The sequence below is a fragment of the Neohortaea acidophila genome, assembly GCF_010093505.1.
Source record: "Neohortaea acidophila strain CBS 113389 unplaced genomic scaffold BDY17scaffold_1, whole genome shotgun sequence".
Taxonomy (NCBI): domain Eukaryota; kingdom Fungi; phylum Ascomycota; class Dothideomycetes; order Mycosphaerellales; family Teratosphaeriaceae; genus Neohortaea; species Neohortaea acidophila.
The window spans coordinates 1156222-1170913 of record NW_022985510.1 but is presented as its reverse complement, the minus strand read 5'-3'; the positions used below and the strand labels follow the sequence as shown (position 1 = coordinate 1170913).

The 14692-nt window shown below is 57.2% G+C and overlaps 7 protein-coding genes across 7 annotated transcripts; 3 read left to right on the top strand and 4 right to left on the bottom strand.

The window, feature by feature from the left end:
• Window positions 1–2238: 2238 nt before the first annotated feature.
• On the top strand, window positions 2239–3665 carry BDY17DRAFT_342252 (male sterility protein-domain-containing protein; the record flags this gene model as incomplete). Its single annotated transcript, XM_033738012.1, has 1 exon — window positions 2239–3665. Exon 1 carries the CDS (start codon window positions 2355–2357, stop codon window positions 3660–3662), a length of 1308 nt encoding a protein of 435 aa, XP_033594072.1. The 5' UTR covers window positions 2239–2354.
• Window positions 3666–4812, bottom strand: BDY17DRAFT_289092 (HAD-like domain-containing protein). The gene is made up of 3 exons (XM_033732297.1): window positions 4526–4812; window positions 4439–4468; window positions 3666–4382 (listed from the first exon to the last, which is right to left on the bottom strand). Exons 1-3 carry the CDS (start codon window positions 4685–4687, stop codon window positions 3738–3740), a joined length of 837 nt encoding a protein of 278 aa, XP_033594071.1. The 5' UTR covers window positions 4688–4812; the 3' UTR covers window positions 3666–3737.
• A 1947-nt stretch (window positions 4813–6759) lies between these two features.
• Window positions 6760–8415, bottom strand: BDY17DRAFT_306879 (PCI domain-containing protein; the record flags this gene model as incomplete). The annotated part of the gene is made up of 3 exons (XM_033735069.1): window positions 6760–7893; window positions 7945–8258; window positions 8328–8415. 3 exons carry the CDS (start codon window positions 8413–8415, stop codon window positions 6760–6762), a joined length of 1536 nt encoding a protein of 511 aa, XP_033594070.1.
• A 390-nt stretch (window positions 8416–8805) lies between these two features.
• Window positions 8806–9795, bottom strand: BDY17DRAFT_320039 (putative metacaspase; the record flags this gene model as incomplete). Its single annotated transcript, XM_033736374.1, has 2 exons — window positions 8806–8913; window positions 8965–9795. 2 exons carry the CDS (start codon window positions 9793–9795, stop codon window positions 8806–8808), a joined length of 939 nt encoding a protein of 312 aa, XP_033594069.1.
• Window positions 9796–10286: 491 nt separating this feature from the next.
• On the top strand, window positions 10287–11103 carry BDY17DRAFT_306877 (DASH complex subunit Spc34-domain-containing protein; the record flags this gene model as incomplete). The annotated part of the gene is made up of 2 exons (XM_033735068.1): window positions 10287–10720; window positions 10779–11103. The coding sequence occupies 2 exons, from the start codon at window positions 10287–10289 to the stop codon at window positions 11101–11103; spliced, it is 759 nt and encodes a 252-aa protein (XP_033594068.1).
• Window positions 11104–11393: 290 nt separating this feature from the next.
• On the bottom strand, window positions 11394–12533 carry BDY17DRAFT_244802 (PLC-like phosphodiesterase; the record flags this gene model as incomplete). The annotated part of the gene is made up of 1 exon (XM_033730569.1): window positions 11394–12533. The coding sequence occupies one exon, from the start codon at window positions 12531–12533 to the stop codon at window positions 11394–11396; it is 1140 nt and encodes a 379-aa protein (XP_033594067.1).
• A 623-nt stretch (window positions 12534–13156) lies between these two features.
• On the top strand, window positions 13157–14443 carry BDY17DRAFT_306875 (DNA J-class molecular chaperone; the record flags this gene model as incomplete). Its single annotated transcript, XM_033735067.1, has 2 exons — window positions 13157–13231; window positions 13298–14443. 2 exons carry the CDS (start codon window positions 13157–13159, stop codon window positions 14441–14443), a joined length of 1221 nt encoding a protein of 406 aa, XP_033594066.1.
• Between the last annotated feature and the right edge of the window lie 249 nt (window positions 14444–14692).

The following is a 14692-nucleotide window of genomic DNA, read 5'->3' as shown; positions in this document are numbered from 1 at the left end:
CATAGTGCGCTCGGGGTCCTCTCCATCGATAAGGATCGGGGCCATCTTGGAGGGCACATTGTCTACCAGTGGAGCAGCGTGTATGCGCGTATATAGCGCATCGGTTTCGGGAGCATACAAGGCATTGGTGGCAGCGCGCTGGATTGTCCCTTTGCCAGCGCGTGGAAGCGGTTTTTCGGTGGCGGTGAAGAATACACAGTCTCTGGCCACTCGGCCATGGCGCACCGTGATCTCGTTTGCTTTCTGGATATACGGCCAGACCTGGTCGAGCAGCTCTTCTTCTCCATCACCGAGTGGGCGGGATGGCTCCATCAACAGCGAGGCCTGGAATCTTCCCTGGCCAATGACGACGCATCCCTTGACGTCCGGCGAAGAAGAAACAATCCCCTCGAAGGTCACGGGATTGAGTTTCTCCCCATTGCTGAAAACGATAATGTCGTCCGAGCGTGACGTGTACTTCCACAACCCGGGCTTGGTGGGGTGTTTCGAGAAGAGATCTTTGCTGCGAAATTCGTTGATCTCCGGCAGCGTGACGAACACCGGCTGTGCCATTCCCCACTCCTCGCTGCGGCATATCACCATCTCGTACAGCCCGTTGTCTTGCTCGCGAAACTCCAGTCCCCCTTGTCTCTCGTTGAACCGCATAAAGGCCCAGTCTTCCCGGTCTTTTGGCAGCTGCGGCACTGCATTCCACTCTGTCGCTCCGTAGCCGGCGTCGAGCCTTGCGTGCGGGGCTATCAACTTTCCCGCGGCTTCTGGTAGCGGTCCGCCGGTGAAGACGACGCGTTCGAGGCGGGTCAGGTTTTGCAGATAGGTTGGATCTTTGGTGAGATCCACGACAATCGACGGGGGGAGAAGCGTAAACTCGACTCTCCCCGACACGTGTGCGGCGTTGACCACGGCTGCATTCAAGGGAGTCACGGGCGGCAGGACGGCGGTGAAATCCAACCAAACCGGCAATGCCAGCGTGTAAGTAATGCCGGCGATATGGAACGGCGGCAGGCTCACGAAGCCTCGCATGTTGCCGAACCGCTGGCCCAGCTCGTTGCCCTCCAGCAGCTGGAAGCCGTCCAGCGCCGCGAAGCTGCCGTGCTTCAAGGTGAAGAGTTTCGGCGTGCCCGTGCTGCCGGACGAGTGGATCATTACGAAGGGCCGGAAGCGCCATGCTTCCCATGTTGCGTTGATTCGGACTGGCGGGACGGGCGTTTTGTCGAGCAGCTCGCTGAGCGACGGGATGGTGAAGGTGGTCATGACTTGACATTTGAGCATTGTTGCGATTGCGGGGGATGGAGGATCGGTTGTGAGGAGCTTCGTTGCGCCGCACTCTCGCAAGAGAGAGGTGAAGGCGTCTTTGCTGTTGCGAGGGGACATGAGGCATGTCTACAGCTCAAGAGTCAACATTGCACGGCGAGAGTGATGAGCACTGGGGGGAAACTCACGATATATCCAGCCTTGACGGCAGCTATCATCAGAATCTGATATCGCAGATCCAACGGCGCCACGTACACAATCGGTTCGCAGTCTCTAGTCGGCGTTCCCAGTGTCGCGAGAATCCAGTGGGCAAGTCGATCAATAGCGTTGGCAAACATGGCGTAGGACACATCCGTGTATCCCTCGTCGAGCGTGCTGGAGCGCGGAACTGAGGCGATGGGGCGTGAATGTCCATCGCGGGCACGTTGCTCGATAACATTGTGGAGGAGTCTGGTGCTGCAGCCTGGCGGTGGCGGAGGACCTTCGTGCGGAGGCATGTCTACTGAGTCTTCTGAGTGTTTTGCACGAAGAAGTAAGGATAGAGCTATGGGTTTGATGGGCATTTTCCAGCTGCCGTGACGGGTGGCTGGTTGTGTGCGCGTGGTATGGGAGGCGGTCGGCACAATGAACGCCCGCTGCTTACTCCGACGCATTACGCTCAGCCTCCCGTGTCATGGATTTCCAGGTCGCATGCGTTTGCGCTGACGACTACTCGACTCTGCTCCATTGTTGCAGGGTGCGCCTTCCATCTACTACTGTAAGAACAACAAGTCAGTGTCCCCTTGAGAGCGCCACCATGAATATCTCGCGGACAGCGTTCCCAGCCAAGCCGCGACGACTCCGGAGTCGGCCGCGAGGCTGGAACGTTGTTGGCAGCCTTGCTTAAGCACTAGACGATCATGACATCGCCGTAGTAACTCCATCGGCCCTCGACTTCTTCAGTCCATCTCCAATGATGCATAAATGTATTCAAGCATCATTTGTCTTCGCAACTAGATGACTTACTGCGCCTTTGTGTCGTGATACGTCCACATGTAGAGCTGATCCGCCTGATGAGGAATACTTAAATCTGGCCTCGCCCCGCGCTTACCGACTGGGTGCTCATGCATGGAAAGCCCACCTCGACATCGGCTCCTTTCCCTTCTACACTTTCGTTCCCCATCACAATGAGTTTCAACGTGATTCTCTCGGGCTCGACTGGTAACTTGGGCGCATACCTCCTCGACGAGCTGCTGTCATTGCCCCAAATCGATCAAGTCATCTGCCTGAACCGCGCCGAAAATGCAGGAGAGAAGCAAGGCAATGCGCATACTGTCCGAGGCCTAACGCAGCCCCTCGACGCCAGCCGAGTGCAGTTCTTCACCGCCGACTTCACCGCACCTCAGCTAGCCCTCGCGCCTCCTACATACGCCGAGCTGGCGCAGCACGCTGACGTCTTCATCCACAATGCCTGGCCTGTGGACTTCAACCGCAACGTGCGCTCCTTCCGCCCGCTCATTGAAGGCATGGCGTATTTGGTCGAGTTCTGCAAGTCTCGCACTGTCGCCGATAACAGCGCCCACCCGATGAAACTGCTCTTCGTCTCGTCCATCGGCGCCACGTCGAACTGGGGCTCCGCAGCTCCTACTTCGCGCTCTGAAGTCCCCGAAGTCGAGATCCTCGATTGGAAAGTCGCGCGCACGGGTTATGGACAGTCGAAGCTGTTGTCTGAGCGCCTGCTTTGCCACGCGGCTGCTACGTTCGCGATTCCTGTCGCTATCGTGCGCGTTGGCCAGCTTTGCGGCCCGGTTCGACACGATACCAAGGGCAAATGGCCGGAGAGGGAATGGATCCCTAGCATCATCAAGAGCTCCATGGCGCTCAATGCCCTGCCAGAGACTCTAGGGCCTACCGAAGTGGTCGACTGGGTGCCTGCAGATGTCGCTGCGCAGGTCATTGTCGATATTGTCGCGCCGTTTGTCAGAGATGAACTGCTTGGACGAAGTCGACGGACGGCCAAGGCGACGAGGAAGATGGGCAAAGATGCGGGCAGTGCGCACTTCTTCCATATCGTTAATCCTCGTCCCTCGCAGTGGAAGCAGCTTGTTCCGGCGATGCGGGAGAGAATGTCGGATGGAATGAAGACCGTGTCGTTCGTGGAGTGGGTGGATCTGTTAAAGGCAAGCGTAGCAGAGGCCGGTGGTTTCCAGGGAGTGAATGAGGGGCTGAACCCGGCGGGTAAGCTGATCGACTTTTTCGACAACCTGCAAGACCGCGCCATCCGCTTTCCACACGCCCGTGTTGCACCGCTGGAGTCTGTCCAGACTCAGACGGTGAGTGCGACACTGCGGGAGCTGGAGGCTGTGCGTCCAGAATGGATGGATTTGTTCCTGCGTCAGTGGGGATGGGACGAGGTCGTTGATATGAAGTAGGGAGTGTATCTCTGTTAATCCCTGTCTACACCTGTCCATATCTAAGTGTAGGTGAAGAGCGGCATGGCCGATCATTCACTCAGCTTGGATCCCCAGACGCCGTGCAAGAGCAACAAATCCCTCCTCGTCCTCTTTGATCACAAGATCGGGAATGTTCTCTTCTCGCAACGCCGGAGTCTTCTCCTCCAGCGGCCGTTCAACATAGATCGCATGAAACCCACACGCCTTCGCTCCCTTCAGATCCCCGAGATGCGCGGCCACAAGCGCACACTCCTCCGGCTTCACGCCCATCTTCTCCGCCGCTCCGAGATATACCTTGGGGTTCGGCTTGTACGAGTGGAACAGGTCGGAGGTGTACACCTGGGTGAACGGGATACTGCTGTGCGCCACGAGGCCTTTCATCAAGTCGTTGTACGCATTGCTCAGCGTGACTGTCGAGAACTTCTTGTTGAGCAGGTCTAAGCCGCGGCAAGTGTCGGGCCACGGGGGAAGCCGGTGCCAGATGGTGGCGAGGTGCTTGAATTGCGCTGCGTCGAAGAGCGAGCCTGGCTCGATGTGGACCTCTGAGGTGGTGGGGTCTTCGCGGAGAAGAAGCAGGCCGTGGCGGGCGAGGAGAGTGCGCAGGGCGTCCTGGCGATATTGGTCGACTGCTCGCCAATCTACTGTGCCGGTTTTGGCAATCTGTTCGCGGACGACAGTGTGCTCGATTCCGTTCCATTCCTGTTTCCTGTGAGTTTGGTGTTTCGCAAGATATTCCAATTGAACTGGGTACGGACTCCCCCAAACTCGAACCACTTCTCATATGTCTGCGGGACGGATCAGTGTAGATTCAGAGTGTGCGCGGCGGGTCGAAACATAAGTACCATCTCCGTGGCCTTGGCCCGCACTTCATCATTGATCGACGCATTCGATTCAAGCGCCTCATTTGCGGCCTTCCATAGTTCATCCGCTACAGGCGGCCTCTGCTGTACACACGTGCCGAAGACGTCGAAGAAGAGGACACGCAGGGGTGGTCTGGCCGTCATATTGATCTGACTTGAAGTGGCCGAGTTGGGCGGTGACTAGCGAATATATGTGATTTACCTGAAGGATGTAGAGTGAAGGACGAGTGTAAGACAGTCGAGGCCTTGATATATCCATTGACATGAGTCAGGGACGGTGTCAAGTCCGCTACTTGAGGGTAGTTAAGCTTTCATGGTGTCTGTATAGGGCGTGCTGCCTGCTGCCGCCTACGCTAAAATCCAACCTCTCCAGTCTTAAGATGGAGGATGCATTGCATCATCCCCCAAAAGCTTCTCCCGGTAGAGCGATTGAGCAACACTGCGAATGCTAGCACCCGAATCCAACCGCAGTCTCCATCCACCGCAGATTTGTTGCGGCGGAAGGCGAGGTGTGACCGACAAGCATTAATCAAGTCGTGCTTCTCCCAACTTCGAACGCATGTTGCATATACCAGACGAAGAGGCTGAGGGCTGAGGTCTGGGACGTGGTTGCGGGCGGGGAGGACTGCCAACTGTTCCATCCGCACACAGCTCTACAGATCCTGACCCACCGGGCAATCTTCAATCGCCGTCGCTCTTGCCGGAAAGCCGGCAACCAGACGGTCGATGTGCACCGTCGTCTCTGGGCCTGATGCGAGCGCGAACGCGATGGAGCACGCGCGTCCATGGGAAGAAAAATGTGGTGCGCCGTCGTCTCTGGGCCTGATGCGAGCCGCGAACGAGATGGAGCACGGGCGTCCATGGGAAGAGTGATTTGGTTTGCCGTCGCTGTGCCAGAACGAGCACATCTTCCTCTATTTCCCGTTGCCTGTCGTCTTTATACTGTCCTTTGTATAGGGTCCCAGGGTCTTGGACGTCGCCGGATATATTGGTCTTACTCGGGTCGAAGTCTGCCTCGTTGTCGGCTCCACGATTGAGCGGTTGGAAGTGAGGGGGGCCATCGGTGCTCGTCAATACCACCCCGTGCCGTTAACAGAAGACACAACGGTCGTCATGGTAGCTTCGATGCCGCGCGCAATTGACGCCCCGGGCAGGTTCTCCGATAGTAGAACAGGTTGACGTTGGTGTCAACGAGCCCTCGGAGGTTTGGGCCGGGGTGGGTTCCTTGGTGGTGGATGGGCCGGCCGCGGTGGTGGTGCATTGCTGCTACAGTCGACAAGTGAGCGGCGACCGTTGCCTGGGCTTTGCGGAGGCTGCGGCCTAGGACGCAGGTCCGGGCGGCGTGGAATGCTGCTGTCGAACTCGACGAAGGTTGGCAATACAACAAGCTTTGTGCTTGAGCCAGTATAGAGAGAGCCAGAGGTATGTATAGCATTGTCGAGGCCGAGGAGTCCTGCAGCTTGGATGCTAAAGCTATGTCAAGGAAAGTCGAAGAAGGAGGGATACGGAGGGTCTTTTATGCCCTCCGTAAGATCGATGCGAACACATCGCATACAGCCTCCTAGATCGCAGCCAGGGTGGATGCTTTCAACAGCCGACAGTGAACATAAGCCAGGTGTGGCAAACTGGTGAAGCCTCTACGCGTACGACATGTGTGCTGGTCCTCGGCCGTCCATGCATAGCACCCTGACGCGCGTCAGCTGGGCTGTGAGAACAACTGGTCGCTTCTGGGAGAGACAGACCACCTGGTCAAGCGATCGTCCTACCTGACGGTGGCGAGGTGCAGCTGCTTCTGAACGGTGGTGAACGAGATCCCTGCTAAGACGCTGTCAAAGCGGCACGCATGACTGCACAGGTACACGAGGCTCTCCACTTCGATACGGGTCACGTAAGGCACTAGCAGGTCTTGATGGAATGCTGTATGTGAAGCGATATCGTTGGTTGCTGGGTGTTGTCGTCGAGTAACCACACTGACGAGGCCTATCGAATACCAAGGGTTGAAAACAGCAGTGAAGAAGTCTAATGCACGGCACCATGTTGCAGATAAGGTCGTCGTGAAGGTCGGCCACGTTCTCTTGTGTCGCAGTCATACTGCCTCTGAATCGCGTCAGTTCTTGGTTACGGTTAAGGGGACAGGAGCATTGTCGGGCATTCCCTTCGATAGCCGCTCTATATGACATCCCACACCCTTCGATTCAAACACTCTTCGGAGCCCCTCACATCCCCTCAAACCCACCATCGTCATCATCACCAACATCACCCTCGCCCTCCACAATCTCCTTCGCCAACTCCCGCTCCCTCTCCCTCGCCTTCGCCGCCTCTTGAATCTCCTGCTTATGCTTGTCCATGGGGTAGCGCATGCTCATCACACACTCGTCGCGCATGCCCAACAACGCGCTGATTCGCGCATGGAACGCCTCGCTCGGCTCCGTGGTGCTGTACGCATCGCGCTGCGGCGTGGTGACGAGGTGGCCGTTGGCGTGGTCGAGAGAGGCCTCAATCACGCCGTCACGGATGGCTTTTGCCGTGATGTACTCCGCGCTCTCCTCGCTGGGGATGGACAGGCGCGTGCAGATGTCGCGGAGCGAGATGCGGGAGTAGGAGAGGGAGAGCATGCGCACGCCGGTTTTGATGACGTTCTGGCGCAGGCGGAGGATGAGGGTGTACGTGCCGTCTTTGCGGAACTGGCCTTCGTTCACGCCGACGCATTTGAGGAAGGCTTGTAGATCGCCGACGCGCACGGCTTGGACAAGCTTGAAGTAGGGGTAGAGGGCGGTTTCGAGGGATGGCTGTCGGAAGAGTGAGCGGTCGGGGATGTCGCCCATCAGCAGCTCAACGACGATGAGAAGCTTGGTGGCTTGCTGGTAGAACCCTACCGCAGGGCCATTGGTGGGAGACTTGCGAGTGGCGGACTCGAGGTGTTCGTGCGCCTGCGTGTACGACAGCTGAATGGCACGGATGCGGCCAAGGTAGTACAAGTAGCGGCACACTTGGTTGTTCGTGGCGTTGTTGGGGAATTGCGTCTGCGCGACCAACAGATCGGCCTGAGTAATGTCGGCAGTGCTGATGTAGTTGCGAAGGAGCAACACAGTCACCGCAGCTTGGGTGTCGTTGTCTTTTCGCAGTACGGCAGAGCGTAGGGCGGCGAGGAGCTTGGGACGGATTTCGATGACGGGCGATTGTTTGGATGGCGGCAAAGGCAATAGCTGCTCGTGGAAGAGGGAATAGTAGAAGTAGGCTTTGGCGCCGATGGGGTCGAGGGTCCGCCGATTCCAGCTGCGGATCTTCTCCACAAAGTTGGTGCTGAAGGAAGCACCGTCTTCGTACTCTTTCGCATCGTAGAGGTAGACCTGTTATATCATCAGCACGGCGGCAGTTGTGTATGATGGAGGGTATCTTACCTGGACCAGGACCCCAAGATACGCCCAGATTTCCGGGAGTTGCTGATCATCACCACCATCCTTCTCCTTTCCGCCACTCGCCACGCCATTTTGCTGATGTTGTGCGCTCTTCACACTGTCCGGCAGCATATCTTCCAGTACTTTTCGCGGACCAATGTTGGGCTTGGGAAAGGCGGTGCGAATGCCCTGCAGGATGGCTTCGGCGAAGTTGTCCGACTTGCGGAGGGTGGAAGTGGAGCGCAGAGCGCGCAGTGTGAAGCGGGAGTCGAAAGCATTGACGGCCTGGCGGATGAGGCCGAAGTTGTTGATGATGACTGTGGATGGGGGAGACGTGTCAGTAGTGGCAGAGGAGATGGCCCGGAGGCAAACAAGGGCTCATGTACCTCGTTCCGGAGGGAGGTCTGGCGCAGGGCCGACGGTCTCTGCCTCTTTCTCGCCGTTCACGGCGTCCACCTCCATTTTGTCCGCCATGGTGATGATGTTTGTGGGTGGTGGATGGGGATGATGAGAGTTGTGAGGCGGATGTCGTGTGCAGCTGCTGGCTAGACGTGGATTTAGAGTTTTGGAATCGGCAGCTCTGGCGAATCGGCGAGAGGCGGAGGTGTTCCTTGGCATCGACTGCATATACCTTCACCTTCACTTTGCTTTGTACATGCGCAGGAATAATGAATGAACCAAGAGATCAAGAGACCCAAAGACTGAGGATGGGAGGCTTATCCACGACATCAAGTGAGATATGACATTTCATTCATCGACGTAAGGGATTTGATGTTTTCTCATGAAGTTCACACCAACCCATCACGACACCCCAGAGAGACCGTGGTTCAATAAACATACGACCGCTGCATTCCCATCGATTCTTCAGAGAAACAGAGGTCGGTTGAAGTCGAGCTCAGGCACACCAACAGATAGCTGTGGGACTTGATTGTACCGACTCCGCTTCAAGATTGAGCGGGTCATCTGCAGCGTCTATGCACGTTTTAGCTGGGTAAAACATCCATCCTGAAAGTTTGCACATACCTCCACAAACGTGGGATTTGGCGACTGCTTCATGACTTGCAAGAAGCTCCAAGACATGGCTCCCTCGCTGATTCCGCCAATGTTGGCGTCGGCGGAAGTCTGGTCATCCCTGCAGCCGCTGAACATGCATACCCATTTGTGCTCGCGCGACCAGTCATTCTGGAAATGCTCTTCGCTGACGCCCGGCCCTTGATTGCCACGCCCCATGCCACTCAAGCTTTTGAAGAAGCTGGACGCCTCGGAATAGAGTTGCTTCGCATCCGCCGCTCTGCTCATGTCGAAGCCGCCGGAGATGAGCGAGTAGCCGTGATCCAGAATACTCATACCCTGCTGCAGACCGGACATCATGTTGAGATTGCCCTCGTCATCTGTGCGGAAGAGAAAGGGCAGTTCGAGGGCGCTTCCGCTGTGGCAGCAGTCGAAGATGACGAACAGGGTGCTGTTGGGCCAGAGCCGCGAGATCAGATGGCGGTGGAGCACGCCGCTGGGAATCTGCCCGTTCCTCTCAAAGTCCACGGGGACGATGGTGTCGTCGTAGCCCGAGTCGCGGTCGCGGTTGGGTACCTGGCCGCCGTGTCCGGAGTAGTGCAAGAAGCAGCAGGTGTTTGGCTCACTGACCAGCCAGTCCATAGCGGCCAGCATGTTATGGCCGGTGGGGTAGTAAGGGCCGCCTCGGTCATCGCGCAGAATCACTTGATCTCGTGGATCCGATGAATAGCCGCGATATGACAGAAAGTCGGCCACATTCTCCACGTCCTTGTGGCAGCCGCGGAGGGCATGCTGGCTGCCGGTGTAGTTGATGCCTATCAGCAGCGACTTTTTGCGGAACATTGGGGCAGACTTTTGACAGGATGCAGCGGGAAGAACCGCAGAGTCGCCGCAGCGTTCACAAGCGCGACGGCGCACGTCTTCAGTGAAGAAGAGGGAAACAGAGTAGGGACGGAGGTGAACGGGAGCGCGGGGCTCATGGGGTGAGCAAACCCTAAAACGCGCAGGGCCACGTGCTTGGAATAAATAGGCGTGTGGTTGCCGTATTCGGCATACGTACTTGCGACGTTGATCAACTTTGGAGATGGCGTGCAGTACTTCAACATCCAAAGAAAACATGAAAGAATGCACATTTTGATAGACTCGGAATTATCAGGGGACCAATACCACAACAAGGCTGCGGTTTGATGGGCAAGGATGATGGATCGGCGGGACACCGACCCAGGCTTGACGCGGCTTGGCAGAGCTTGGCATTGATGTCAAGCGCGTTCTCCAAACACGCGCTGCAAACCCCCACCAAGCATCCAATAAACGCGCAAGCAAGCAAACCGACAATGACGGCCCTATTAAACTCCCACCTGGAGCAAATCTCCCTCTGCGCAGCATCCATCGCCGACCTCCCCTTTCCCGGCCCGAAAATCTTCACCAATGCCCTCCTCTCTCCCAACCACGACATCACGTCTCTCATCAGAGATACCGAGCAGCACGAACGAGCCTTGTTCCACCTTGCACCTCCTCCGCTGCCAACGGTGTCTGGGAACACGGATTTTGGTGCACCGCCGAGTGGACTAGCACAATTCTCTGCGAGCAGCCATGGGAGAAGGGCAACCGTGTACAATGCGAGACAGCCGAAGAATAAGGCTGTAGCGGCGGTACTGGGAGGCGACTTGTACCAGAAGACCAGGAGCACGGATCGCACAGGCCGGCAAAAGGGCGATATTGATGTGGAGGTATTGCTGCAAGGAGCCGAGAAGTTGGCCGCTGTCTAGTATGCTGCCTGCTCGGCGCCTCTTCTCACGTACCTGCTAACTCTTGCCCCCCCATAGCCCAATCCCAGGCGCCGCAGACAAGATCACGCAATTGAGACGTCGTCATCAACAGCTGGAGGCAAACATCGCCCATTACGAAGCGCGAGTAGCCGAGCAGACGGCAGAACTCCAGGCGCTGAATCGCCCCACCAGCCGATCGGGCCATGTCGATGATGGTGCGGAGCCGCAGCAGATTGCTGAGAATGACGAGACTACTGTCCCTCTCACGCAGCAAGACCTGGAGCGTGAGGAAGAGGAGATCCAGCAACTGGAGCGCAAGAAGAGAGGATTGGAGGAGCGCGTGACGGGTATGGAGAGAGATCTTGGCGGGCTATTACGATGATCGCTATGCTACTGGAACATCCACTCCGGCATTTTCACTCCCCCGGATGTCACGAAGAGGGACATTAGGTATTACACTACCTCTTCGCATACGCCTTCTCCATGCCACTCTTGGGTGACGGTGTGGACTTCGATCTGTGTCGTTGCACGACTGAAGTCGATCATTGCGCCATGGTGGTGCTTGAGGGTTGTCGTAATTCAGCATACCCATATGGACCTCGCCGATCGGCGCGGCATCGTCTGCCCCAGGGAAATGGGCTGCTTGCGGCTGCACTGCTCATACGGCTCTGCTCACGGCGCTCTCAATCCCAGGAATTTCGGAAGCAGATCATCGGGCTCAGCGAAGTAGTCAAACATGACGATCCCAAGCCTCTGCCCATGGAACTCGGACAGCAGATTGACTAGCCGCTGGTTGACGCCATTGGTCGGGGAGCCTCCGTCTGCTTTCTCGCGGCCGAGCGCGACTTTGCGTGGAGTCGAGGACTCGGAATCATGCTTGGTATTGGTCCCGCTGGTGAAGGTCCAGTAGAGGGCATCAGGTTGTCGACTGGAAGCTGCTCGCCGTAGATGGCTTTGTACCGCGGCGTATTTGAGTTCGATGTCTTCGACGAGGGTGGGCGAGGTTGGGTGATAGAAGTCCTCGATGTATGCAACGCCCGCATCGCCTGATTTCGGGTTGGGATTGGCGTTGTAGATGAGGGCCAGGTTTGCGGAATTCACCGTCCACTTTTGCGGACTGAAATGGATGCCGGGGACTGCATTCTGGTGGGAGGTGGAGAGGAGGTTCAAATCGAACCGTCGAAGAAGAATGGCTTTGCCTCGGGCCTGCCCGAGCGTGCCAAAGACATTACGGTCCTGCAGGATGTACCGCTTCGCGGCAGGAGAGGTGAGCGTTTCGTAGAGTTGTTGCTGGAAGGCTGCATCATCGAAATTCTTCATGTCCTTGCTGCCCTCGTGCTTGATGGATAGCAGTACAGTCTCGGAGGGATGGTCTTCCAGCCACTTGTAGAAGGCGTGCAGCACGAGGTCCAAGGTGGCCGTCTGGCTTTGCAACGCTGGGCCATGCCAAAAGACCAGAGTGGACTTAGTGACGTCTTGCGCGGCGCGCAGATCGAAAGCCCGCACGCCGGCGTTGAGCATGTCGATCATACTGCGGTTCTGGCAGCGGAACCAACTCGGGTCGATGCTCGTGTCGCTGACTAGGCTCGTGATGTGTTCCATGGACTGTCGCGTGGCTTCGGAGTAGTTCCAAGTTGCTGCGTCGTGCGCGCCGGGGATATTCATGTGCACGATGTTGGTCTCGTCGGGATAGTGCGACATCCAGGTGCTGCTGTCCGACTGCACGTTCTCGTACGCTCCGAAGACCGGGCTCGCGTCGTTCAGCACTTTGTCAAGCGCGTACTCGGCGACTTGAGGCGGAGGTCGAGGCATTGTCTTGGAGACGGAGTGTCTCGGCCGCCAGCCGCCGGAGAAGAAATCGTGAAAGGATCCGAGGCCGGCGATGTAGAATACGGCTTGGAGCGTTGCGATGAAGATGGCGAGGGTGCCGGCCGCCTTCATCTTGAACTGGAGAGAGGTGGAGAAAGGCATGTTTTCAACGCGGACGACGCGGATCACCGTCTTTCTTACTCGCTCCGAGCATTGAATGAGACTTGCGTGGTCAGGATGGACGGAGATGGTTGAAATGCTGGTACCTGGATTTGTGCCTCTATTCTTAGCTACTCAGGGAGTGACGTGCGACCCCCCGGACTCGACGGAATTAGAGTTGCGCCTCCCGACGCTAAGGAACGGCCAGGTGTCGAAGTGTCAGGGAGACAGTTTAAAAAAGATGCAGGATGGTCTTTAGGGAGACTTGATTATTGGACGCGACGTGATCAGCCGTGAAGTGTTCCTGTATCGATTTTACGACCTTTGGCAAGTCACTGTCCATCTCAAACGAGCAACATTCGGCCACTCGACGGTGGACACCTCGAAGCACCCCCCACCGCGCCTTTCCTCCCTCTCCATCCCAGCTTCCACTCCTTCACATGCTGTCCTTACGATAACCGCAAGAGATGCTCTTCTTCTCCGCTCTGGTGCTTCTGTGCATCCTGCCACTCATAGCAGTCTGCGCAGAAGACTACTACAAGGTGCGTTGATTCGTGCAACCCCTCAAGCCCCACCCGCCTGGTAGAGCCTCCTAACCGGTTGCACAGCTCCTCGGCCTCGACAAAGACGCCGACGACCGGCAAATCAAAAAGGCCTACCGATCGCTGTCCAAAAAGTACCACCCCGACAAGAATCCCGGTGACGAGTCCGCGCACCAGAAATTCGTCGATGTCGCCGAAGCCTACGATGTCCTCATCGACTCCGAGATCCGTCGCGTGTATGATCAGTATGGGCACGAGGGGGTGAAGCAGCGCAAGCAAAGAGGCCAGGGCGGCCAGGGAGGCATGCATGATCCGTTCGATCTCTTTTCTCGCTTCTTCGGAGGCGGCGGACACTTCCACAGCGGGCAGAGGAGGGGGCCCAACATGGAATTGCGGGTGCGGGTGCCATTGAAGGACTTCTACACCGGTGCGATGCACGATATCAAGGTGGAGAAGCAAGTCATCTGCTCCAAGTGCGCGGGCAGTGGGAGCGCGGATGGGCAGCGGGACACGTGTCATAAGTGCAATGGACAAGGCATGGTGATTCAAAAGCACATGCTGGCCCCTGGCATCTTCCAGCAGATGCAGATGCAGTGCGATGTGTGCGGAGGCAAGGGCAGCACGGTGAAGCACAAGTGCAAAGTGTGCGATGGCAATCGCGTGGTTCGCGACGAGGAGAGTCACGAGTTGTACGTGGAGAAGGGCATGCCGCGCGGCGCGAGGGTGCACTTTGAGAACGAGGGCGACGAGAGTCCCGACTGGGCGGCAGGAGACATTCTGGTGCAGGTCCAGGAGGCGGAGCCGGTGCTGGGGCAGGAGGACAAAGACAAGACGGATGGCACCTTCTTCCGACGCAAAGAGCAGGATTTGTTCTGGCGCGAGGTGCTTTCGCTGCGGGAAGCATGGATGGGTGGTTGGACGCGTAATATCACGCATTTGGACGGCCATGTCGTTCCCTTGTCTCGGGCGCGCGGGCAGGTGGTGCAGCCCGGGACGGTGGAAGTGGTCCCTGGCGAAGGCATGCCATTCTGGCGACAAGAAGGCGACGGGCAGACGCATGGCGCCTTGCACATCGAATACGTCGTCGTTCTGCCCGACCAGATGGACAAGGCGAGCGAGAAAGAATTCTTTGAGCTGTGGGAGAAGTGGCGGCAGAAGAAAGGTGTGGATCTGCGAAGTGATAGCGGGCGGCCCAGCCACGATGAGCTATAGAAATACAGTGTCGTATTGCGTTGCGTGTTACCCAGTACGAGCGTTGCCGATGCCCGCCGGATATAATGAGCCGACATATGGGCGGCACGTACGAAGCCGGCCTGATGTCAGAGCACGACCCGACCCCTCGACCCCTCACCACGGCGTGGAGCTAAAGCAAGAACACCTCCGTTCGTCGGATGACACAACATTGTCACCAAGCAATCGAGCAATTGGACCGACATTCATCAAACGAAACAGAGAAGAGCC